At 41.3% G+C, this 24,426-nt stretch overlaps 2 protein-coding genes and 1 long non-coding RNA gene across 5 annotated transcripts in view; 2 read left to right on the plus strand and 1 right to left on the minus strand.

Moving 5' to 3' along the window:
* mbd4 (methyl-CpG binding domain protein 4) overlaps positions 1 to 24,426 on the plus strand; it is a 109,486-nt gene that overhangs the window by 46,835 nt on the left and 38,225 nt on the right. The window lies entirely within an intron of this gene.
* LOC309512755 lies at positions 5,129 to 9,315 on the plus strand. Its single transcript, XR_014211172.1, has 2 exons — positions 5,129 to 6,171; positions 6,514 to 9,315. It is a non-coding gene; the product is annotated as an uncharacterized lncRNA (long non-coding RNA).
* LOC309512754 (interleukin-17 receptor C) overlaps positions 8,203 to 24,426 on the minus strand; it is a 40,470-nt gene continuing 24,246 nt past the window's right edge. For all 3 annotated transcript variants that reach the window (XM_082188469.1, XM_082188468.1, XM_082188467.1), the window contains 4 exons: positions 23,984 to 24,046; positions 23,080 to 23,125; positions 19,172 to 19,279; positions 8,203 to 10,836 (listed from right to left, as the gene is read on the minus strand). In XM_082188469.1, the coding sequence (XP_082044595.1) occupies positions 9,968 to 10,836; positions 19,172 to 19,279; positions 23,080 to 23,125; positions 23,984 to 24,046 (1,086 nt within the window). In that variant the 3' untranslated portion in view covers positions 8,203 to 9,967. The remainder of the gene's footprint in view (positions 10,837 to 19,171; positions 19,280 to 23,079; positions 23,126 to 23,983; positions 24,047 to 24,426) is intronic.

The following is a 24,426-nucleotide window of genomic DNA, read 5'->3' on the forward strand; positions in this document are numbered from 1 at the left end:
AAAAAAAAAAAAAAAACGATTCCCAACTCTAGCAGTTTGCAGATTAATTGTAAAAAATAAACCAATGGTCAAATGCTTTACAATGTCGATGTTCAAAATCATAATACATTAAAGATATGTTTGTCTCACAGCACAGGTTATCAGGTTATTTAAAGAATAATTTGGGTATTTTGGATTCACCGTCACTTGGCCAGGTATTTTTGCTCAGAATGACCTTTAAAACGAGTGACCATATGAACACACACACACACACAGCGACTGTTCTGAACACGCATGTGAGGAAGATCATGTTGTTTATCGTGTGTCCTGTGCTTTGCATGTGCGTGTTGGTTTGTCACGCACAGAGTTAGTAAATGGGTCTTATGCAAATATAGGCTACCAAATAAACTCGAAGCACTCAAATGACATCTTAGAAGCTGCCGAGATGTTGAGCACAAATGACCTGAAAATGAACTTGTCTTTCCAGTGTTTGTATTGTTCAAGGACTCGTTTCTACATGAAGGAACATTTGTTTACGCTAACTGAAAACTACATGAGTACCAACACAATGTTTGCTGTAGTTCACAATGTTTGCGATTCTCCTTTAACCGGACACATTTCTTCCAGATGAATAGGACCTTGTTTAACTCACGTAACCTTTAGAGGCGCAGTGGGTTGGAAATGGTATGTTGAGATCTTGAGATAGTAGATTTGACGTCAAATGAGTCTGTTTAGGCTACTTCAACTTGCCTCTCTTATTGTGTGAGCGATTCATCAGTTCATCAAAGTCTGATTAAAACAAATCGGTAACACCTTGTTTTGTGTCCCTGTTACATATGTTAGTAGTTACTATAATAACTATAAAGCATGCATAATTACATGAAACTAACCCTACAACAAACACAATCCTAACCCTAAACCTGTAGTTAATTCATATTACTCAGTACTTAATTGTATAAGTACACTTTAACAAGGACACCTTAAAATAAAGTGTATAGCCTACCCAAAAAATCTAATCTTTCATCCAATCGTAATATCTTTCAGCTGATTTATAAACCTCTTCTCCAACCAACATCTTTTTCACCAGAATTGGACATTTTCAAAGTAGTTTTTAACGATTTGGAGAATGAAACATGGAGCTGTAGATGTTTTGACTAGTTATGTATTGATATTGAAATTTGATTTGATTTGATTTGTTTGTGTGTGTGTGTGTGTGTGTGTGTGTGTGTGTGTGTGTGTGTGTGTGTGTGTGTGTGTGTGTGTGTGTGTGTGTGTGTGTGTGTGTGTGTGTGTGTGTGTGTGTGTGTGTGTGTATTGATGGATGCATCTGTTAAACTCAAACGAGCTGTGTCAGTCTTAGCCAGGACGCTCTTGTAAAAGAGATTCTTAATCTCAATGTGCTTCTTTTCCTGGTAAAATAAACAAAGGTTATAATAATATGAAGAAGAAACAATCCCTGTTTTTTTCCCCACATTTCATTTCATTTAGAGAACTAAAATGGGTTGCAAACATCGTTTCACGCCCAGATAGCGTCACTGTCGGCTCACTGTCGGCATCGGTGAACAGATATGGGCCAGATCCGTGACGACTGTGCAGAACACATCTGGCTGACTGACGGCCTTTTCTGTATGGGCCAGTATCGGCTGAAAGCTGTTATACTGGTGTCAGGTCCATACTTGGTGTAGCTGTGTGTATTTACCACAGCTTCGCCTTCTGAGAATATAGTACCCAGTATGTATACAGTTAGAAGATGTCTGTGTCTCATGTGACCTTGTTATTTGTACACACTGTGACTATACAAATCACAACATGTCAATAGGAAACTGTTGGCGTTATTTTGTCACTTATTGGGAGCAGTATGCTAGCTGGAGCCGTTTACCTCCAGTCTTTGTGCTAAGCTAGGCTAGCGGTGGGTGCGTCAGACAGAGTTACGGCACGCACGGAGACGAGAAGGGTGTGTGTGGACTTATCTAACTCTGGGGGATACGTGAATAAGCTGAAGTCCCTAAAGTCGGCGTGTTCCTTTAAAACATTAACTAGCCTAATTTGAACAAGACCTTATTGTAAAGTGTTACCGATATTTTAAACTGCTTCGTGAACTCTGGCAACAACATTTGTCAAACCTATGTGCTTAAAAAAACTAATGCTTAAGATTTAATATTGACTTCACAATATCTATTCCTTTATTTAAAAGATGCAGTTCAGAGAAACCCTCACAGCTAATGCCGCTGAGATGGAGATCTGGCAGCAGATCGAGGGGCAGATACAAGAGAAGTTTAAATCTATATTAAAAACACACACCTCTTTAACCTAGCATAAACATAACACACTCTCACATTTCTATTATTCACATCCGTTAAAGCATTGTTAGGCTGCATAAATTAGGTCAACCAGAACCGGGAACACTTCCCATAACACTGAATGTACTTGTTACATCGTAAGAAGAATGGCATCTACTGTACGCTAATGTTAGTCTCTCTGTCTCATTCTTATCCCAATGTTACTGTAGTCAGCCGGATCTAGTCCATATCCAGACCAGATGATGGACCTGCACCCTCAGATGACCACAACAGCCCTGAATGCCAGACCAGAACATCACAGCTAGACGAGATCTAGAAACAAACGCCGTGAGGACCTCGTTGACACAACAGTCCTCGGCACAGTCACCGGATCAGATCCACGAGAACCAGACCAGTCCTCCGCACAGACCAGTCCTCCACACAGACCAGTCCTCCACACAGACCAGTCCTCCGCACAGACCAGTCCTCCACACAGACCAGTCCTCCACACAGACCAGTCCTCCGCACAGACCAGTCCTCCGCACAGACCAGTCCTCCACACAGTCCTCCGCACAGACCAGTCCTTCACACAGTCCTCCGCACAGACCAGTCCTCCACACAGACCAGTCCTCCACACAGACCAGTCCTCCGCACAGACCAGTCCTCCACACAGACCAGTCCTCCACACAGACCAGTCCTCCACACAGACCAGTCCTCCGCACAGACCAGTCCTCCACACAGACCAGTCCTCCACACAGACCAGTCCTCCGCACAGACCAGTCCTCCGCACAGACCAGTCCTCCGCACAGACCAGTCCTCCACACAGTCCTCCGCACAGACCAGTCCTTCACACAGTCCTCCGCACAGACCAGTCCTCCACACAGACCAGTCCTCCGCACAGACCAGTCCTCCGCACAGACCAGTCCTCCACACAGTCCTACGCACAGACCAGTCCTTCACACAGTCCTCCGCACAGACCAGTCCTTCACACAGACCAGTCCTCCGCACAGACCAGTCCTTCACACAGTCCTCCGCACAGACCAGTCCTCCACACAGACCAGTCCTCCGCACAGTCCTCCACACAGACCAGTCCTCCACACAGTCCTCCGCACAGACCAGTCCTCCGCACAGACCAATCCTCCACACAGACCAGTCCTCCACACAGACCAGTCCTCCACACAGACCAGTCCTCCACACAGACCAGTCCTCCACACAGTCCTCCACACAGTCCTCCACACAGACCAGTCCTCCGCACAGACCAGTCCTCCACACAGACCAGTCCTCCACACAGACCAGTCCTCCGCACAGACCAGTCCTCCGCACAGTCCTCCGCACAGACCAGTCCTCCGCACAGACCAGTCCTCCGCACAGACCAGTCCTCCGCACAGACCAGTCCTCCGCACAGACCAGTCCTCCGCACAGACCAGTCCTCCGCACAGACCAGTCCTCCGCACAGACCAGTCCTCCACACAGACCAGTCCTCCACACAGACCAGTCCTCCACACAGACCAGTCCTCCGCACAGACCAGTCCTCCACACAGTCCTCCGCACAGACCAGTCCTCCGCACAGACCAATCCTCCACACAGACCAGTCCTCCACACAGACCAGTCCTCCGCACAGACCAGTCCTCCACACAGACCAGTCCTCCACACAGTCCTCCGCACAGACCAGTCCTTCACACAGTCCTCCACACAGACCAGTCCTCCGCACAGACCAGTCCTCCACACAGACCAGTCCTCCGCACAGACCAGTCCTCCACACAGTCCTCCGCACAGACCAGTCCTCCACACAGTCCTCCGCACAGACCAGTCCTCCGCACAGACCAATCCTCCACACAGACCAGTCCTCCACACAGACCAGTCCTCCGCACAGACCAGTCCTCCACACAGACCAGTCCTCCACACAGTCCTCCACACAGTCCTCCGCACAGACCAGTCCTCCGCACAGACCAGTCCTCCACACAGACCAGTCCTCCGCACAGACCAGTCCTCCACACAGACCAGTCCTCCACACAGTCCTCCACACAGTCCTCCGCACAGACCAGTCCTCCGCACAGACCAGTCCTCCACACAGACCAGTCCTCCGCACAGACCAGTCCTCCGCACAGTCCAGTCCTCCGCACAGTCCTCCGCACAGACCAGTCCTCCACACAGACCAGTCCTCCACACAGACCAGTCCTCCACACAGACCAGTCCTCCGCACATACCAGTCCTCCACACAGACCAGTCCTCCACACAGACCAGTCCTCCGCACAGTCCTCCGCACAGACCAGTCCTCCACACAGACCAGTCCTCCGCACAGACCAGTCCTCCACACAGACCAGTCCTCCACAGAGACCAGTCCTCCACACAGACCAGTCCTCCACACAGTCCTCCGCACAGACCAGTCCTCCGCACAGACCAGTACTCCGCACAGTCCTCCACACAGACCAGTCCTCCGCACAGACCAGCCCTCCACACAGACCAGTCCTCCACACAGACCAGTCCTCCGCACAGACCAGTCCTCCGCACAGACCAGTCCTCCGCACAGACCAGTCCTCCACACAGTCCTCCGCACAGACCAGTCCTCCGCACAGACCAGTCAGTCCTCCACACAGACCAGTCCTCCACACAGACCAGTCCTCCACACAGACCAGTCCTCCACACAGACCAGTCCTCCGCACAGACCAGTCCTCCACACAGTCCTCCGCACAGACCAGTCCTCCACACAGTCCTCCGCACAGACCAGTCCTCCGCACAGACCAGTCCTCCGCACAGACCAGTCCTCCGCACAGACCAGTCCTCCACACAGACCAGTCCACAGACCAGTCCTCCGCACAGACCAGTCCTCCACACAGACCAGTCCTCCACACAGACCAGTCCTCCGCACAGACCCAACGGCCAGCTTCAACTCCCCCCCACCCCCACCAACGCCGGCGTGAGCTTATGAAGATAAAAGAGGAGAAAAACTCCAGATCATGCAGATGTGAATTTGAGAACTTGTACAATAAATATTTGTACTTGAAAACCTTTTGAAATTTGAGATTTTCACTCGAAGACAACAGTCACAAACCTGCATTCTGTAAATATTATGGTACAAGTACAAATATTTATTGTACAAGTTCTCAAATTCACATCTACATGCTCTGGAGTTTTGCTGCTCTTTTACCTTGATGTAATCTTTTCCAATCTTCGAGCACAAGGAGCTGAATAAAATACTCTGAAATATATCAGTCCACAATCTGACTTGTGAAGCAGCCTGGATCCTAACACACACCATGATCATGTTTGGCCTGGAATCCTAACACACACCATGATCATGTTTGGCCTGGAATCCTAACACACACCATGATCATGTTTGGCCTGGAATCCTAACACACACCATGATCATGTTTGGCCTGGAATCCTAACACAATATAATTCACTTGTTATTTTGTGGTTTAAAAATGTGTTGTTAATAAATGTTAATATAGTGTATTTGTTAATTGTTAATACATGTTTATATTGAAGTGTATTTGTTAATTTTATAATAAAAACCCTTAATTTTTTAAATGGTTGAATGTGTTTCACTGCCAGTTTCTGGGCCGGTGCCACATCAGTGCCTGGGCCAGACCTGGGCCATATCAATAAATAAGAGTCATTTTACAGGGTGTGGGCCACATCTGGGCCAGAGGAAGTTGTTTGAGTCCGTTTTCAGTGTGTTGGGCCGGGGACCCAGCCAGAACTGGGCCGGAATTGAAGCAAGGATGAGGCCCAGAGGTGGGCCAGACAAATTTTGCTATCTTGTCTTTAACACGGAAAATGATTTTCAAGAACAATAAATAATTCTGTGACAAATAGGCTCTGTTCAAATGCCCCCATAAGCCCTCGTGATCTTCCTCTGAGACGAGGCCACACTTTTGTGATGTAATACCGCTTTGACTGTTGGGTAGAAGTGGGCAAACAAGGACTTTCTGAAACCTAAAATGACAAATGGGACTCACTTCGGTCTTGTGGACTTACAGCTGCCGAAGTGCACATGAAGTGTGTCGTATGGATATGGGACAGGGCCATAATGCATGAAAGGGTTGTTATACTTTTCACTCCATTGACTTCTATTCATTCACATGTGAATGCGGGAGACCAGAAACATAAGTTTTGGGAATAGAAGAGAAGACAGAATGGAGTTGGACACTCCCAGTCACTGCATATATGGTTGCAATATGAATCTGGATGTTAAGATCTTCTTGAGACAGTTGAGCTTGTTTTAATAAAGTGATCTAAAAATGAATGACAGGTGTTAATAAGCTTTCATTGAAGAATTTATTAAAATCCCCCTGTTCTCAATCATTTTATCCCTTAAAACTTTCCTGTAGCTCAAACAGTAGAGCGTTGGGTTCGATGGGTTCGATTCCCAGGGAAAGCAAGAACTGATAAGAATATAAAATGTGTACCATGAAATGCATTGTAAGTTGCTTTGGATAAAAGCGTCTGCCAAATGCGTAAATATAAAACTGGCTTAACAAAAATGACATATTTAAAAGTTTTGTTCTTGAAAAAATTCTTCATGCCTTAAAATATCTTGACTGTAACTCGACACCCTTGCCTCATTTAGTATGCGCGGTTCTATGAATATGCAAATGAGCCCCGCCTCCACTCACTCACTCAGCTCAGAGATCCACTCCTTGACGATCACACGTTGATCTGATTAGTTACAGGGTAGTTTGTGACGTCAGAAACACCAGCGATTTCAAAGCTGTTTTTGAGACTGTCTTTGGTTCACTGCAGTTTGAAGGAGGAAATACTCAGCAATGGTGTCGACTTATGAACTTACACATGGTTTGTGTTAAAGCACATTAAAAACACCACATAGATAAACAACATTAAATGCTGGACTTTCACCACAGGGGGACTTTAACACAAAAATGCAACTGTAAGTGAGTGTTCAAATACATTTTAAACATCTCAATGAGAGTTAATAAACACTTAAGACTAAATGTACATGTAGATGTTTTTTTTTTTTTTTTTTTTTTATTTGCCAACTGTCATAAAACTTCAAAGAAAAAGAAGACCACCAGAAACACAAGTTCATGCTAAACTTCAGGAGATCAATAGGAAACAGCTTGACCTCTCCACTGAATTAAGCTTTTTTTCTTTTTCTTTTTTTTTTTTTTTAGCATCAGCAACAAATTGGAGTAGATTGTATATTTTTACTTTTTAGATTTATTGTTATTTTTATATGTTGAATTTATGTTTATAAAAAAGTCGCTGCTGAGTCTAACCATCACGACCGTTTCGCGCGCTCAAAGTCTAGTGACCGCAGCTTTTAATGCAATGTTCAAATAGACGCTCAAGAGTTTGTTGTAACTGAGGAAATCATATTCAAAATTGTGGGGAGCAAATCGATGACTGAAGAGCCGGAATGAAGCGCACTTACATTACAAAATTGACTTCTGTCAAAGGTCTTTCAGCAGTTGTCCAAACCTAACGCATGTTAAACGAGAGTTTTGCGATATTTTGCATAAACTTTGCATAATCGGTGTGATAATCTCTCTGACGGCGGGACACACGTGACTCGTCGTCTGACGCATCGGACCGTTGAGAAAACCTGTTCGGTAGCATTTCACGAACTGACGAACACAACAGTTGTGCACTAAACATTTATGGTAATAGCTCGAGGGGAAATAGCTTTCTGACAGGAGCCAGGATGTATAGATCCTGTGGCTTCAGGTCCATATAACTTGCTTTTAATGATTTTTTTATGCATCTTATGAAACATAAAACATTACATTACAGACACATTTGCATAGATTTTACTGTTGGTCAAATGGGTCCAAGATGGTTCCCGATTCTGTCAAAATAAAGATAACATCATTGTGACCACCTGAAAACTGCTTTACATCTTCTTCAGGTTGATTTGGTTGTTTTACAGACAGAGAGATAATTATACAGGGCTGTGGTGAAATAATAATCAGATAAACTGGAGTATGGATGTTTGGTGCATTTATTTATACAGATGAACAAATAAAAGTATACATATGCAGGTTTTTATACAAAAATAGAGAATTTCAGATTTATTTGTATAGGATGAGGTCACTGTTCTTTCCTTGAGAGAGTGCTTATATTGAACGCTTCAGATGTCAGAAATGATCATGTTTATAACACGAGTACATGTGTGGACAGCATCATAATTACCAATAGGAAACTCGAGATTTTCTTTGAGACCAGACTTTACACGTTGTGGGATTTTCATATATATTAAAAAAATCACACCAGAAGATAAAGACATGACATGCTCTTCATTTCTCTGTACCAGTCTTTGTAGGGAGTTCATTTAATTCTTCACATGCATTTATTTAGTAGATGCTTTTATCCAAAGTGACTTACAAATGAGGAAATTCAACAAACGGTTCATCTTAATAACATGAGTAACAATACATTAGGCTGAAATACTTAACTCATTTGATATTCCCGGTCAAAAATGATCGGTCAATTAAATTGCTTGTAAATCTGTCCTTGTGCTATTATTATCACCAACTATTATTGGATTCAATCTTCTGTTCAACTTGTTTTCTTTCAATGAGCACAGGTTTTGCATGTGAAGGCCCTGATATACTTCAAGTGAGATTGAAGAACGAACTGGTGTTTCGTTGAAAAATAATCAGACCAAAATGAAGTTCGTTTGAAGTGTGAAACAGCTTGGTAAAGTGAAAAATTCACTCCAGCTGGTAAACACCTTTGAACTCCCATTGGTCAGTGGTGATGATGCAATAGGTGGGCGTGGCTCTGAGGCTCCGCCTTCTTTGAGGTGTAAATTGTCTCAGATTAATTTCTTCCGTTCAGTCCATTGAAGTCAGATGTGAGTGAAAACATGAACACACTGAAAGCTGCTTTATAGAAGAAACGGAAGTTGTAATTCTAATTGAAAGCGACATTGACACTGTTTTTCCTGTTTAATACTGTAAAGCTGCTGCTTTAAAGCAATCTATTGTATAAAGTTCTGTATGAATAAATGTGACGTGACTGAATTGCAGAGCAGGTGCAAACATATCCACATCACTATGATCAGATGCAAAGGTATTTCAAACTTCTTTTCACTCCTAAGCAAAGAACGAAAACCGTACTTCGCTGTGAGAATGTTTAATGTCTCTGCCCCCTGCTGGACAGACTGTGATGTTGCTCTGAAATCTGCAGGTAACTCTGTCTGAATCACCTCTGCTTTGATCATTCCTTCTGTGTGCCGACCAAGCGGCAACCTACCAGTCTCTCTCTTGAATCCAACACTGAAGTGATTTAAACTGCAGTTCATCGACTGACCACTAGAGGCTCTAAAAGAGAGTCAATCCCATAGACCCCCGTGTTAAAATGCCCAACTTTACAGCAGGAAAAATATGTTTACAGCCTGGTGAAAAAAAGTGGTTTTGGTCTATATAGCTAATTTCGCCCTTCATGACGACTGAGGGGGGTAACACAATAATATTAAGCCTTAAAGTTCTGCATAATTTAGGGCGTGGCCACTTGAGTGACAGGTGGATTGCCGCTGATGTCACTACTAGCGTTTGTCTGCGTTCTGTTAGCGTCACGTCACCTCAGCTAATCCGCCTCTTTGCCCATTTTCGGTTATCCGAGAGTGACGTGCTGCCAAGATGGCGACGGCTGCCTCCGCCCACTTTAGGCTTAAAAAATGCTCTTCAGGAACCAACGGGTGACGTCACGTCCATTTTTTTTGCACTCTATGGTGCCAATGCATGCTACGAATTTATTGGCTCTGGCGCAGTCTTTTTCGTCCAACTCCCTTTTCTGGACAAGCACGATGTTACAACTTTACTTTTGCGCTTCTTTTGCCTCCACGTCTTTCGCTTCGTCCCACTCGTTACTTTCCGTGAGAAGCCAGGAACGAGTTTAGGGCTGTCGGTCGGCACGGGAAGCTTCGCCGCTAGCGTCGGCGCGAGCTGCCGAGACACGAAGAATGACAGCGCTTTGGACAGAAGACGTGGCAAACATCGCCATCTAGTGTTTGAGCCGGTCAGGTCTTGTATTAAAGACGAAAGGTCCTTCGGGAGGCAGTACTTCCGGACACACCGGAGCCGTTTCGGGATGAAAGTGTTATTGTTGTTGTTCTGGAAGCTTACTAGCCTGAATCCCCGAGCGTAGCCATCGCTGCGTATTCCCATCCACAGACAGGACAGCGCAGCGTTGAACACAGGAGCCGTGATACACGACATCTCAATTGGTTTCTCCATGCATTCTTCCTCTTCTGCTTCTTCTGCTTCTTCCTCTTCTTCTTCTTCTTCTTCTTCTTCTTCTTCAACAGCACTGAACTTAGCCTTTCCTTTGCTGTTCCTCCATCTTAGATAAGCCCGATGTGCGTCAGGGCTCCAGGCGATCAGAACGAGCCCGCCGGCCTTCTGAACGGCCCGACACTGACCGTACAGCCACGGCACGGGTCCCAGCTGAGCCAGTGATGATTGTGGCTGGCACTGCATCCACTGCGCCAGCCTGACGTCCATACACAGCTCCCCCTGCAGGCCGGAGGCCAAACTGCACACTGCAGAGACGTGTGGTGAGCCGTTCGACGAGCACACGAGCAGCACGGGGCGTCGGTCAGCGCCAGGCCACACTGAGGAAACAAAGACATATGATTATCCTTTCTAACACAGCATTAAAGCATTTTAAAGGTGACATATTATGCCCCTTTTCACAAGATCACACGATGTAATATTAATCTCTGGTGTCCCCAGAATGTGTGTGTGAAATTTCAGCTAAAATTCCAGATCATTTATTATAGCTTGTCATATTTGCCCCTTTTTGGTTGTGAGCAAAAACATGCAGTTTCTGTGCGTGTCCCTTTAAATGCAAATGAGCTTTAGCTCCGCCTCCGTCCAGAAGAGGGCGGAGTCTTTACACGAGCTTCAGAAACTCCGGCAATAACAGAACAGGCCAATCTCATTCATCCAGAATCCCAGAATAACCAGTAGCGAGTGCAGCCTTACGGAGAGACTCAGGAAGAGTTTCTGAATGTTAGTGGAGACATTTCTGTAGTTGTTGTGGAGTTACATTGATCATCTCATCATCAAGTGTCCACAGTTCCTGAGGTGTTTATAAGACAGCGGTGACATGTTCTGGTCAATAGTGTTCAGTGCTCGTCTGTGCTCAACCACACAACAGTTTCAGGCTTTGCTGGATCTTCTGCCAGTGTGTTAGAACTGGTCTCTGTTGTCGCGTGTGAAACCAAATGTCGGCTGGTGTGTGTAAACGTGCAGATTAAGGGCCGGTAATATTATAATAAGATCCTATTCATACGTCAGAAGGAGAGTGAAATCTGATCGGCTTATTTTTAGACATGCTTGCAGAGAAAGGCTCACCAGAACAAAGTTACTGGGTTTCACTTTTCACATTTTCTGGGTTAGTAGAATCACCGGGGACCCGATTATAGCACTTAAAAAAGTCAGATTTTCATAATATGTCCCCTTTAAAACATTGGCACAAGGTGTACAGTAGTCAACTTTTGAAGTGGATAAAAAAATCAGAGTTGTCCTAAGACAAGAACGGGTTTTGTTCAAAATTCATGTATAACTTTTTCTATTTCTTCAAGAATCCCACCTACTGGTTAAAGACCAAGTCAGACTTAAAAAAGGTTGGGTTGGTAACATATTTCATTCTAATCTTAATTCCAAAACTTGTGGAACAGCCATACTGATTCATAAAAAAATTCAGTTCAGTGCGACTACTATTATTTCAGATCCTCAAGGATGCTTTGTGATGGTTTCTGGACTCCTCTATCATAAGCCTGTGGTTTTGGTCAATATTTATGCCCCAAATTGGGACGATGATAAATTTATGGGTAAAATGATCTCATTAATTCCAGATTTGAATTCTCACCAGTTGATTTTTGGCGGAGACTTAAACTGTGTGATAAATCCAACACTTGACCGCTCCCATTCTAAACTTACAAACCTTTCCAAAAAAGCCAAACTTTTATCACGTTTTATGGATGACATAGGATGTGTTGATCCTTGGCGTTTTTTGTACCCAGTGGGTAAATCTTTTTCTTTTTTTTCTCCTGTACATCACTCGTATAGTCGAATAGACTATTTTTTCATTGATCAGAACCTTCTTTCTTCTGTCACAAAAGTTGAATATTTGTCTATAATTATATCAGATCATGCGCCTGTATTACTAGATCTTGCTTTTCCTCTTTGCAAATTGGAACGCCCCTTTTGGAAATTAGACAGAAATCTTTTGACCGACGACATCTTTTGCAAAATGATATCCCAAAAAATAGACGACTTTATAGAATCAAACAAAAAAGATGATATTTCCCCCTCTCTCCTCTGGGAAACATTAAAATCTGTAATCAGAGGTGAGATTATATCATATTCAGCTAAAATAAATAAAACTAAAAGAATCAAACAAGAGGAGCTCATCAAATCAATATCTATGGTGGATGCTCAGTATTCTACCTCTCCTTCCCCCGAGCTTTACAAAAGGAAGCTGGATCTCCAAACGCAATATAATTTGATATCAACTGAGAAGACAGAACGTCTTCTTTTAAAATCACGGGGATATTTCTATGAACATGGCGACAAAGCTGGACGTTTATTAGCACACCAACTTAAATGCCACTCGGCATCCCAACAAATCCCCCAAATACGGAAAGATGATGGTGTACTAACTATCGATCCAGTTGAAATCAATGAAACATTCGCCTTATTTTATTCAAATCTGTATATGTCAGAGATGACAGAAGATGGCTCTGATATGGAACATTTTTTCAAGGACCTCCAAACCCCTTCAGTAACAGCAATACATAGGACTAAGACTGAGCTCCCACTAGATCATATAGAAATCTCTAATGCAATAAAAGCAATGCAAAATGGCAAGGCACCGGGCCCTATAGAGTTTTTAAAAAAGTTTTCCAACAAGTTATCAACAATTTTGCTCGATATGTTTAATGATTCTCTGTCCCGTGGCTCTCTCCCACAGACACTAACTGAAGCATCTATTACTCTCCTGCTTAAGCCAGGTAAAGATGCCACAGAATGTGGCTCATACCGACCCATCTCCCTCCTCAACAGTGATGTAAAGATTTTGGCCAAAGCTCTTACCTTACGCCTAGAAACCACAATACATGACGTGATTTCTGCTGACCAAACTGGTTTTATCTCGGGGCGGCACTCATTTACAAACATCCGTCGACTTTTAAGTATAATTTACTCTCCTGTATCTAGTGTGGTCCCCGAGGTGGTTATCGCACTTGATGCAGAGAAGGCATTTGACAGGGTGGAGTGGGGATACTTATTGGCATGGGTTAAAGAAGTTTGGTTATGGCCCTAACTTCATTTCATGGATTAAGCTTCTGTACAGCTCACCAAAAGCCTCTGTAGTAACAAATGGCAAACATTCACACTATTTCCAGCTGTCAAGGGGTACTCGCCAGGGCTGTCCAATCAGCCCACTTCTATTTGCCTTGGCCATAGAGCCCTTATCTATTACACTCAACACTTTACCATCAATTAGTGGAATACACAGGGGGGGGAGGGAGCATAGAGTATCTCTATATGCAGACGATTTATTATTATATGTATCAGACCCTGCTCTGGGCACCCCTCATATTACCCATGCTTTGAGGAAATTTGGGGCTTTCTCTGGGTACAAATTGAACTTTAGTAAGAGTGAATGTTATCCTGTTAATGATCTGGCCCTTCAAATACAAAATGATGTTTTACCATTCCAAATGTCTAAAAATGGCTTTAAATACTTGGGCATTAATATTACAAGGGACATGCAGCACCTCTATCAAGAAAACTTATGTCAGCTCTTTGAAAAAACTAAATTAGACCTAAAAAAAAAATGGAAATCACTTCATCTATCCTTGGCAGGGAAGGTGAACTGTATCAAAATGAATATACTCCCCAAATTTCTTTATCTATTTCAGTGTATCCCACTTTATCTCCCTAAATCTTTTTTTAAGTCCCTCGATAAAGCTTTTATCTCATTTTTATGGGATGGGAAAAAGCCTAGAATACGGTTAGAATTACTACAAAGACCTAAAGACCAAGGTGGCTTAGCTTTTCCAAATCTTTGCTACTATTATTGGGCCGCAAATGTTCAAAAAATCATACATTGGCTACATACCCCTGACATAGACTGGTGCCTCTTTGAGGCTGCATCTTGCACCTCAACATCTCTTAAAGCCCTGGTCACCTCCAGCCTGCCCGCCCCTATTATGAAATACACTAACAATCCAGTAGTCATAAATACCCTTAAAATTTGGTTTCAACTTAGAACTTTAAATGTGAAAACCTTTTTCATTTAAGTCCCATACACAATAATCACCTTTTCCCCCAGGCAATGCTAGACTCTGAATTCACTCTTTGGCAAAGGCGAGGCATTCTCTATTTTAAAGACTTGTACACAAACTCCATTTTTGCAAACTTTGATGATTTGTCGCACAGATTTAGTCTACCGCGGTCTAGCCTATTTCGTTACTTTCAAATCCGCCACTTCCTTCAGCACCATTTTTCTAACTTTCCATACACACCACCACCCTCGGGCTTAGAGAATTTGTTAGAACCCGCAGTCAATTCCCAAAAAAATATTTCAAGGATATATGGCCTGATAACCCGTCTTAAAAGCACAAATCTTGCAAAGATTAGAGCAGACTGGGTGAATGAGTTAGGGGAGGAACTAGAATTAGAGGACGACATTTGGCACAACGCTCTACTAAGAGTAAATGACAGCACTTCCTGTGCCAAGTTGAGCTTAATTCAATTCAAAGTTCTACACCGTATTCATTACTCGAAAGTGAAATTGGCTAAAATATATCCTAACATTGATGCTAGCTGTGACAGGTGTCGTAACACTCCTGCCAACTTAACCCATATGTTCTGGTTGTGTCCAGCCCTCACGACCTACTGGTCTATGATTTTCAAAACATTGTCAGAGGCTCTTAACATCGACCTCCAACCTAACGCTGCAATGGCCATCTTCGGTATTACAGATAGAAGATACTCTACACTAAGGAAAAATTATAAAAACATAATTGCTTTCACAACATTGCTTGCACGTAGAAGGATTTTATTACACTGGAAGTCAAACAATCCACCTAAAGTATCAATTCAAGGAGTTATGAGCATTGTTGCTACAATTGTTGCCTTTTGTATTCATGTATATGTACATGCCCTGTATTACTGGTGCTCAATAAAAAATGCTTTACAAAAAATAAAAAAATACAACAACAAAAAAACTGTAATATTATTCCAATGTAAATCGTCTGTTTTCTATGTGAATATATAGTAAAGTGTAATTTATTCCTGTGATCAAAGCTGAATTTTCAGCATCATTACGTCACATGATCCTTCACAAATCACTCTAATATGATGATTTGATGCTCAAGAAACATTTATGATTATTATTATTATTATCAATGTGTAAAACAGTCGTGTAAATTATTTCTCAGGATTCTTTGATGAATAGAAAGTTCAAAAGAACAGCATTTATCTGACATAGAATCTTCTGTAACATTAAACACTACCGTCCAAAAGTTTGGGGTCAGTAATAAAAAAAAACTTTTTTTTGGAAAGAAATGAAAGAAATCAATATTTTTATTCATCAAGGCTGCATTAAATTGATCAAAAGTGACAGTAAAGACATTTATAATGTTATAAAAAAAAGATTAAATTCAGATAAATGCTGTTCTTTTGAACTTTCTATTCATCAAAGAATCCTGAGAAAAAAATTTACAAAACCGTTTTCAACATTGATGATAATAATGAATGTTTTTTGAGCATCAAATCATCATTACAATATCACAATGATTTCTGGAGGATCTGAAGGAAAATTCAGCTTTGATCGCAGGAATAAATTACATTTTAAAATATATTAAAATAGAAAACAGTTATTTGAAATTGTCATAATATTTAAGAATATTATGGGGTTTTTTGTATTTTTAATCAAATAAATGCAGCCTTGGTGAGCAGAAGAGACTTCTTTTAGAAATATTAAAAATGTTACAGATCAAAACTTTTGACTGGTAGTGTGTATGAATACAGGCGCTTCTAGACCTTTATGGTATGGCGTTATATATATATATATATATATATATATATATATATATATATATATATATATAGCACTATGGGAATTAAAAGGGCAGGCTTTAAGGTAGCCAATGATCTGCTGTTTTTAAGTCACATGACATGTGAATCCCCCTCACACGGACGACACCAGTTGAGGTTCTCCAGAAATTACTCTATTATCCTCATTTCTAATCATCTCTTCTCAAGGGGATGTTTCTGCAGCATCTTTGATACGTACATTTTTATTCACAAATCCACTTTGTCTAACATAGTTTTACTGTAAATTGAGAAAATATGAATGTTTCCACATGGCGACGCTGTACCACAGTGGAACTGCTGTAATGTATGATTGCAGTTATTTATTTATTTGAAGTGTTTATTGTAGTATAGCCAGGGCTGGAAATGGGGGGGGGACGCGGGGGGACGGAGTGTGGGGAGTGAATTTCGAGACGGGACGGCGTTCCAGTTGAAAGAAAAAAAGGGTTATATATAGGCTATATATATATTTTTTTTTTTTGGGACATTGTAACGATTACTATATTTTATCTACAATATAATAGCTACATAAACGTAGCACAATATATGATAATAAAAACTTAGAGGGATATTGATATTTATCAATGGCATTCTGTAAAATTGTCTGCGCTATGTCGTCTTTTGTTATTGGCCAATGCCTGCAGACTGCAGCCAATGGAAATGCTTCTCTATCAGTGCGCGTCTTTCTTACTACTCACAGAACTTCAAAACGGGCCGCTTGAGGTAAATAAATAATCTTGGATGATGAACTGTAATATTGTTCGAAAATCTGAACAGAAACCGTTACTTTAACAGAATGATGTCATAACAGAAACGTTCGTATAGGTAAGCTGTATTAAGGTAGCTGAAATGATCCGGTCTAAAATAATAAAAAAATGGCCATCTTAAAATTAACCGGTTGTTTTGTTCAAAAAGAGCTTTTCGGATATCGAAATCGAGTTTCCGTTACATGTATCGAGTGAAAACAAAACCAGTAACAGATCCAGAAACGCACACTGTAGGCCAATCCAGAAACACATGCGTGAGACGCACAAAACACACACAAGCTGGTCAAAACTGTACATGTAATAATACAGGCCAATCATGTGATGATGATGATACCTTTTACAAACCAACTGCAAATGTGTTTAACAGTTACAAAGTGAAATCTATTAAATATAATCTACTGGTAATGTAATACTGTACGGATAAATAAGAACGATCTATAATGTTTGTTAATTAATTGTAGGGGTTTTCAAGCTAATGTGTTATTTTAGTTATTGATTAATAGGCATTTAAGGGAATAAAGAAAAAAAGAAAAACGTTTTTGTGGCTAATTGCAGCCTTGTTGTGAGGTAATCAATTTACATCATGTTTATTTATATTTGATAAAATATATTTTATTTTACGAAAAACACAACGTTTTGTTTTTATTATTTGCAATAGCCGACCCCAGGGGGTTAAATGAAACATTAAATCATTTATATAATTTAGTTATTATAGATTATAAAGGTTTTTAAACATCTGAAAGGTCATCTAAAGCCAGATGACCTCTATTTTTTTTATTTTTTTTTATAGTGAATTTTGCCCATTTCCACCACTGAGTATAGCTGTATGCATGCATCAATAACAAACTGATTTCTTCATTTCAGAAAATGAATACAGCAATATTTGACAGAAAAAGCACTAGTTGCTCTTCCATGTGATGAAGTAAAGGTGATGATACACAGAGCAACTTCTGGAGCAATGGTGCCGTCAACGGGCAGCCAGATGAGACACACATGACCCATCTAAATGTATTACCCATTTACCAGTTCATTTTCAAAGTGCTCGGCAAGATTGCCCCAAAAAACGTTGCCCTGTGTCTCATCACCGTAAGGATGAGTTAGCCAAATGACAGGAATTGAATGACAGGGATCTACTTATTTTTGGTTTGCATGAGTTCCAAGTATATAAATCTATACATTTCTAAAAGAAATGTGCATTTAAATAGAAAAGAAAATCATAATATTATAGAAAAAACGACTTTGACCATTTCCATTGTGGTACAGCGTTGCCATAGCAACATTTCTCTAAGAACACCCCAAAAAACTTCTTTTTTTCCCCATTTGTATGATTAAAGCTATTTCATGTCATAACAACGTAATAAAAATATATATTTCATGTTTAGAGCATAATGCATTCCATAGAGGGTGTGTGTTCACACTTGGCAGGTTTGGTCGGATTACAATCAACTCTGGAGCGGATCCAACGCAACAAAGACCAAAGACATGTAAACTGGGAATGCCACAGTTTCACACCAGTATAACCCTGTGATAACACTGGGAAGGTGGGATTATTTTTACTCCCAGCACTGACGCTTTAACAGGAGTTAAACTATGAGTGTTTCCTCTTTCAGCTCTACATGCTGGAGGAACCGCTTCAGGAGGATCTCTCTGACTGTTAAACTGTTGACAGATTCATCACTAACTACCTGAATAACACACCTGTGGTTCACATATTTAATAACACTTTACAATAAGGTTCATGTATTACCTAACATGAACTAACCATGAGCAATACATTTGTTACCGTATTTAATTTTCTTTGTTAATGTTAGTTAATAAAAATACAGCTGTTGTTAGTTCACAGTGCATTAACTAATGCTAACAAATACACCCGTTGATTTTAATAATGTATTAGTAGGCTAAATGTTGAAATTAATATTAACTAAGATTAATAAATGCTGTAGAAGTATTGTTCATTCTTAGTTCATGTTAACTAAGGTAGTTAACTAATAAACCTTATTGTAAAGTGTTACCAGGTATTTGAGTTGTTAGTTGCACAGAACATGTTCCTGATGAAGAACGTTAGACTGACCTGATGTGCTTCTTCTGATCAGCCAGCGTATGATGAACACCAGAAGAGTCAGCAGAGTCAGAAGAGTCAGAGACGTGCCGATCACGAGACCCCATCGCCTGTGTGTGACTGAGAACGAGCATTAACGTCAGGTGTGTAAGCAGTCATGATGAGTGTTTGGAGCTGCACAATATCTCCAAATATGTGACCCTGGACCACAAAACCAGTCACATGGGGCAAGTTTTTTGAAATTGAGATGTACACATCATCTGAAAGCTGAATAAATAAGCTTTCCATTGGTGTATGGTTTGTTATGATGTATGTGTTGTCAGTATATGTGGCTGAGATACAACTATTGTAAATCTGGAATCTGAGGGTGTAAAACAATCGAAACATTGAGAAAATCTCCTTTAAAGTTGTACATTAATGTTCACGATTGTGCAGCATTCACTCACAGAAATAAGTGTTTAATATATTTACAGTAGGAAATTTAAAAAAATATCTTCATGGAACATGATCTTTTCTTAATATCCTAATGATTTTTGGCATAAAAGAAAAATCGAGAATTTTGACCCATACAATGTATTGTTGGCTATTGCCACAGATATACCCGTGCGACTCGAGACTGGTGACGTGATCCAGGGTCAAATATTACTAATGTATATATCACAATATGCATATCACAACAGCTTGCAATAACTGGGGTCATAAACTAAAGACAAAGAGAACTTTAGCTTTAATAAGAATCAGGATATATGTCATTCATACAGTGAAAACTAAGAAGTGTTTTATTTGTACATTTGATTATTGAGTTTGTGTTGTTTAATAACCCTAATGTAGGATAACCTGAACCCTGACCCCCTGAACCCCGAGGTTTACACTGATGTTTAATAACCCTAATGTAGGATAACCTGACCCCTGACCCCCGAGGTTTACACTGATGTCTAATAACCCTAATGTAGGATAACCTGACCCCTGAACCCTGAGGTTTACACTGATGTTAAATAACCCTAATGTAGGATAACCTGACCCCTGAACCCCGAGGTTTACACTGATGTTTAATAACCCTAATGTAGGATAACCTGACCCCTGACCCCCGAGGTTTACACTGATGTTTAATAACCCTAATGTAGGATAACCTGAACCCCTGAACCCCGAGGTTTACACTGATGTTTAATAACCCTAATGTAGGATAACCTGACCCCTGACCCCCGAGGTTTACACTGATGTTTAATAACCCTAATGTAGGATAACCTGAACCCCTGAACCCCAAGGTTTACACTGATGTTTAATAACCCTAATGTAGGATAACCTGAACCCCGAGGTTTACACTGATGTTTAATAACCCTAATGTAGGATAACCTGACCCCTGACCCCCGAGGTTTACACTGATGTTTAATAACCATAATGTAGGATAACCTGAACCCTGACCCCCGAGGTATACACTGATGTTTAATAACCCTAATGTAGGATAACCTGAACCCCTGACCCCCGAGGTTTACACTGATGTTTAATAACCCTAATGTAGGATAACCTGAACCCTGACCCCCGAGGTTTACACTGATGTTTAATAACCCTAATGTAGGATAACCTGAACCCCGAGGTTTACACTGATGTTTAATAACCCTAATGTAGGATAACCTGACCCCTGAACCCCGAGGTTTACACTGATGTTAAATAACCCTAATGTAGAATAACCTGACCCCTGAACCCCGAGGTTTACACTGATGTTAAATAACCCTAATGTAGGATAACCTAACCCCTGACCCCCGAGGTTTACACTGATGTTTAATAACCCTAATGTAGGATAACCTGACCCCCGAGGTTTACACTGATGTTTAATAACCCTAATGTAGGATAACCTGACCCCTGACCCCCGAGGTTTACACTGATGTTTAATAACCCTAATGTAGGATAACCTGAACCCCTGAACCCCAAGGTTTACACTGATGTTTAATAACCCTAATGTAGGATAACCTGAACCCAGAGGTTTACACTGATGTTTAATAACCCTAATGTAGGATAACCTGACCCCTGACCCCCGAGGTTTACACTGATGTTTAATAACCCTAATGTAGGATAACCTGACCCCTGACCCCCGAGGTTTACACTGATGTTTAATAACCCTAATGTAGGATAACCTGACCCCTGAACCCCGAGGCTTACACTGATGTTTAATAACCCTAATGTAGGATAACCTGACCCCTGACCCCCGAGGTTTACACTGATGTTTAATAACCCTAATGTAGGATAACCTGACCCCTGAACCCCGAGGTTTACACTGATGTTAAATAACCCTAATGTAGGATAACCTGACCCCTGAACCCCGAGGTTTACACTGATGTTTAATAACCCTAATGTAGGATAACCTGACCCCTGACCCCCGAGGTTTACACTGATGTTTAATAACCCTAATGTAGGATAACCTGACCCCTGAACCCCGAGGCTTACACTGATGTTTAATAACCCTAATGTAGGATAACCTGACCCCTGACCCCCGAGGTTTACACTGATGTTTAATAACCCTAATGTAGGATAACCTGACCCCTGAACCCCGAGGATTACACTGATGTTAAATAACCCTAATGTAGGATAACCTGACCCCTGAACCCCGAGGCTTACACTGATGTTTAATAACCCTAATGTAGGATAACCTGACCCCTGAACCCCGAGGTTTACACTGATGTTTAATAACCCTAATGTAGGATAACCTGACCCCTGACCCCCGAGGCTTACACTGATGTTTAATAACCCTAATGTAGGATAACCTGACCCCTGACCCCTGAGGTTTACACTGATGTTAAATAACCCTAATGTAGGATAACCTGAACCCCTGAACCCTGAGGTTTACAGTGACTACGTTTACATGCAGCCAATATCCGGGTTATGGTCGGGTTAGAGTCACTATTTGGGTTTCTGAAACATTCGGAATAACGCGTTTACATGCGTGAGCAGAGAGAGTTACTCCTGTATACATGGAATTTGCAATATCCCGATGTAAACGGCGACGCGCGGTTAGCGTCAGGACGTACGGACAACGTTAAGACGCAATGTGCGTCATTTCCGATTCTTTTTCCTGTATCCAAAGGCAACAACAACAGCAGCAGCACGCGGATAATGAATAGTTCGGGGCAGATAGCGATCGCCTTTGTTTGCGCTTTCCTCCTCGCTCCAAAAGTGTGGTGCTGTGCTGCGTCTCGCCATGTTTACCTCTACTTCTTGTTTACTTCCGGTATACTGCACGCGGGTTTCTGTATGCGCCGTCCCTACTCAAAAGACCAAGATTCCTTGCGAATAGAACATGCGCAGAACACAAATCAATGTCCCTTTTGATGGGGATATGCCGATACGCGTTTACATGACCAAATATTCGGGTTAGAAAGGGGGTACCCCAGGTATAATATCCGGGTTTTTAAAAACCGGGATATGAGCATATCCGGGTTTTTGCCGGTGTTTACATGGCCGTGCGCGACCGGGTTATTGCTAATATCCCGGTTTTGAACGGGTTATTGGCTGCATGTAAACGTAGTCAGTGATGTTTAATAACCCTAATGTAGGATAACCCGAACCCCTGAACCCTGAGGTTTACACTGATGTTTAATAACCCTAATGTAGGATAACCCGAACCCCTGACCCCTGAGGTTTACACTGATGTTTAATAACCCTAATGTAGGATAACCTGACCCCTGACCCCCGAGGTTTACACTGATGTTAAAATAACACTTCTTATATACAGTAAAACACTGATGTTCACTGTCAGAAGTTTAGGTGTGTTTTCTAGTCACAAAAAGAATATGAAACACGTGTATAGGTTATATAATTTTAAATATATTCTTAAGATAATTTAAGTTTATTTTACACACTTTAAGCATTATCGTATCGCATATGACATTTTTCTTCAATATCGCGCAGGTTTAGTTTGTACTTACAGTCAGGGCAGATTATTCTTCTTCCATGGAGATCCAAGCGCCACACCTACACACACACACACACACACACACAAATGATTACTAGAATATTGTTAACCACATACTGTACAATTTACACTACTGTTATTTTGCATTTATATTTTCACTTCTGATTGGTTTAGACTAGGGGTGTAACAATGTATCGCAATACAACAATTCTAAAATTCATCTGTATCATGTATAGTTCAGCTCAAATAAAAATTACTGCATGAGAAAAAATTTCACGTTTACAGAGTTTTAGTGTCAGAACTACATTAAACTACAGTCGTCAACATCTGAAGTGGATCAGAGAAGACTAGAACGGGTGTCATTCAAAATTCATGTATAACTTTGATGAACGGTTTTGATCCACTTCAGATGTTGACTACTGTACTATACATAATGTTGAATATAATGTATAATAATGCAATGTGGGAATATTTGTGGGTCCTGATAATGCCAAATGTCAGTAAAAAGTGGCCGACATTATTTTAAATATATCTAATCAGAGTTCAAGCATATTCATCTAAAATAATTCTGTATTTTCAGCTTCAGAATCATGAATATTGTTATTCTGGTGTCTCTATTGTCCTGAGCTTTGGGTTTCCAGCACCGAGTCTATTCATATCCACCCAGTAATACCATATTTAGCATTTTAATCAACAGTAAATTTTTTGTTAACCTTTTATCATATGTCTTGGAGTATCGCAATAATATAATAGTTCAGTATCGTGATGCGTCTCGAACCGTGACAGGAGGGTCTCGTTACACCCCTATAGACACACTGCAGTGTTCTTTACAGGTCACAGACTAAATACTTCAGAAACAGTACGAGTGCTGTGCTAGTACACCACATGTAGAGATGAACAGAGTTATGATACATCACCTGCACACACAGCCCTGATGAGAGGAAGGGGAAGCGCAGGCTCATCTCAGCGGCGCCCCCGTCCTGCGGACACCAGCATTACACCAGTGAGGATCATTCAGGTTAGGCTATATACATATATATAGAGGATTATATACACTACCAGTCAAAAGCTTGGCATCGGTAAGATTTTTAATGTTTTTGAAAGAAGTCTCTTCTGCTCACCAAGGCTGTATATATATATATTTTTAAAACAGTAATATTGTGAAATATTATTACAATGTAAATCAGCTGTTTTCTATGTGAATATACAGTAAAGTGTAATTTATTCCTGTGATCAAAGCTGAATTTTCAGCATCATTACTCCAGTCTTCAGTGTCACATGATCCTTCACAAATCATTCTAATATGATGATTTGATGATCAAGAAACATTTATGATTATTATCAGTGTGTAAAACAGTCG

This window comes from Leuciscus leuciscus (assembly GCF_965113295.1).
Source record: "Leuciscus leuciscus genome assembly, chromosome: 13".
NCBI classification, from domain to species: domain Eukaryota; kingdom Metazoa; phylum Chordata; class Actinopteri; order Cypriniformes; family Leuciscidae; genus Leuciscus; species Leuciscus leuciscus.